General features: G+C 55.0%; 1 protein-coding gene across 1 annotated transcript; it reads right to left on the bottom strand.

The window, feature by feature from the left end:
• Positions 1-6: 6 nt before the first annotated feature.
• On the bottom strand, positions 7-972 carry LOC118576555 (transcription initiation factor TFIID subunit 6-like; the record flags this gene model as incomplete). Its single annotated transcript, XM_036176782.1, is given in 2 exon segments — positions 7-96; positions 99-972. Coding segments are annotated over 2 exon segments (964 nt in total), but the record flags the coding sequence as incomplete, so codon positions are not given.
• Positions 973-975: the final 3 nt, after the last annotated feature.

The following is a 975-nucleotide window of genomic DNA, read 5'->3' on the forward strand; positions in this document are numbered from 1 at the left end:
GGGCACAGTGTTTCAGGAGAAGGCTCTGCACACGGTCTGCTGCGATACGGTCAATGTTGCTCAGCACAGGCCCATCCAGGACACTGCGGATCCGTTCCCTTCCTGCAGCAGCCTTGGCAGAATCAGCTTCTCAATCACATCATGTCCCAGCTCTGCCAGGCCTGCAATGGAGCCGTATCGAGTTGTCCACGGAGTCTTCTCATCTACCCAGCTCTTACTAAAGGTCTTGGTGATCCGGGACTGGATGTTGTTGGTGGTCGCGCTGAAATGCTTACAGATCTGGGCCACTAGACGGGCGGCAAAATCCCGGAGTGCCCAGTGATTGTCCACATCTGGCCGCAGACACAGCTGTCTGCTCACAATGCAGGTCATGACTGCTGGAATCAGCTCATGTATGTATTTCTCTAGATACAGCGTGGGGTTGTCCATCAGGGCCTTCACCATGCGCATCAGATAGATGAGCAAGGCCAGGTTATTCTGAACCACGTTTACACGGACCCCCTCAGAGATGAAGATACTGAACCGTGGTAGCATCTGATAGAGCCCCGGGTCGGTGGCAATGCTCTGCAGAGCTTCTGCTCTCTTGGCCTCACAGGATCCTACACAGGCTTCTGTGATCTCTTTGTAATAGAGCTGCTGTTCCACAGACAGCTCATGGATGCTGTGGGGCTTCAGGGGGAAAGGGGCTCCCTCCAGCAAAGGACGTGCTCGCTTTTCTTTTCCTTTGCCATCAGCTGCAGCTGCCCCTTGACCTCTGCCTTGTAGGGGTCCATCTTCTTCTTGGCCTGGCTTTGCCGACTTCAGGGGTTCTGTGGCCTCAGCCTTCTGCTGCTCTTTGGGTGCTGGGGGTGGATTTTCCGGTATAGCTGGCTGGCAGCCTTCAATGCTCAGCCAATGTGCTTTGAGGCAGACATCCAGAGGCACCCGGGGCAGAGGGGTATTGATGATATCGCTCAGATCCACTTCCTTCTCCTC

The sequence above is a fragment of the Onychomys torridus genome, unplaced genomic scaffold (genome assembly GCF_903995425.1).
Source record: "Onychomys torridus unplaced genomic scaffold, mOncTor1.1, whole genome shotgun sequence".
Taxonomy (NCBI): domain Eukaryota; kingdom Metazoa; phylum Chordata; class Mammalia; order Rodentia; family Cricetidae; genus Onychomys; species Onychomys torridus.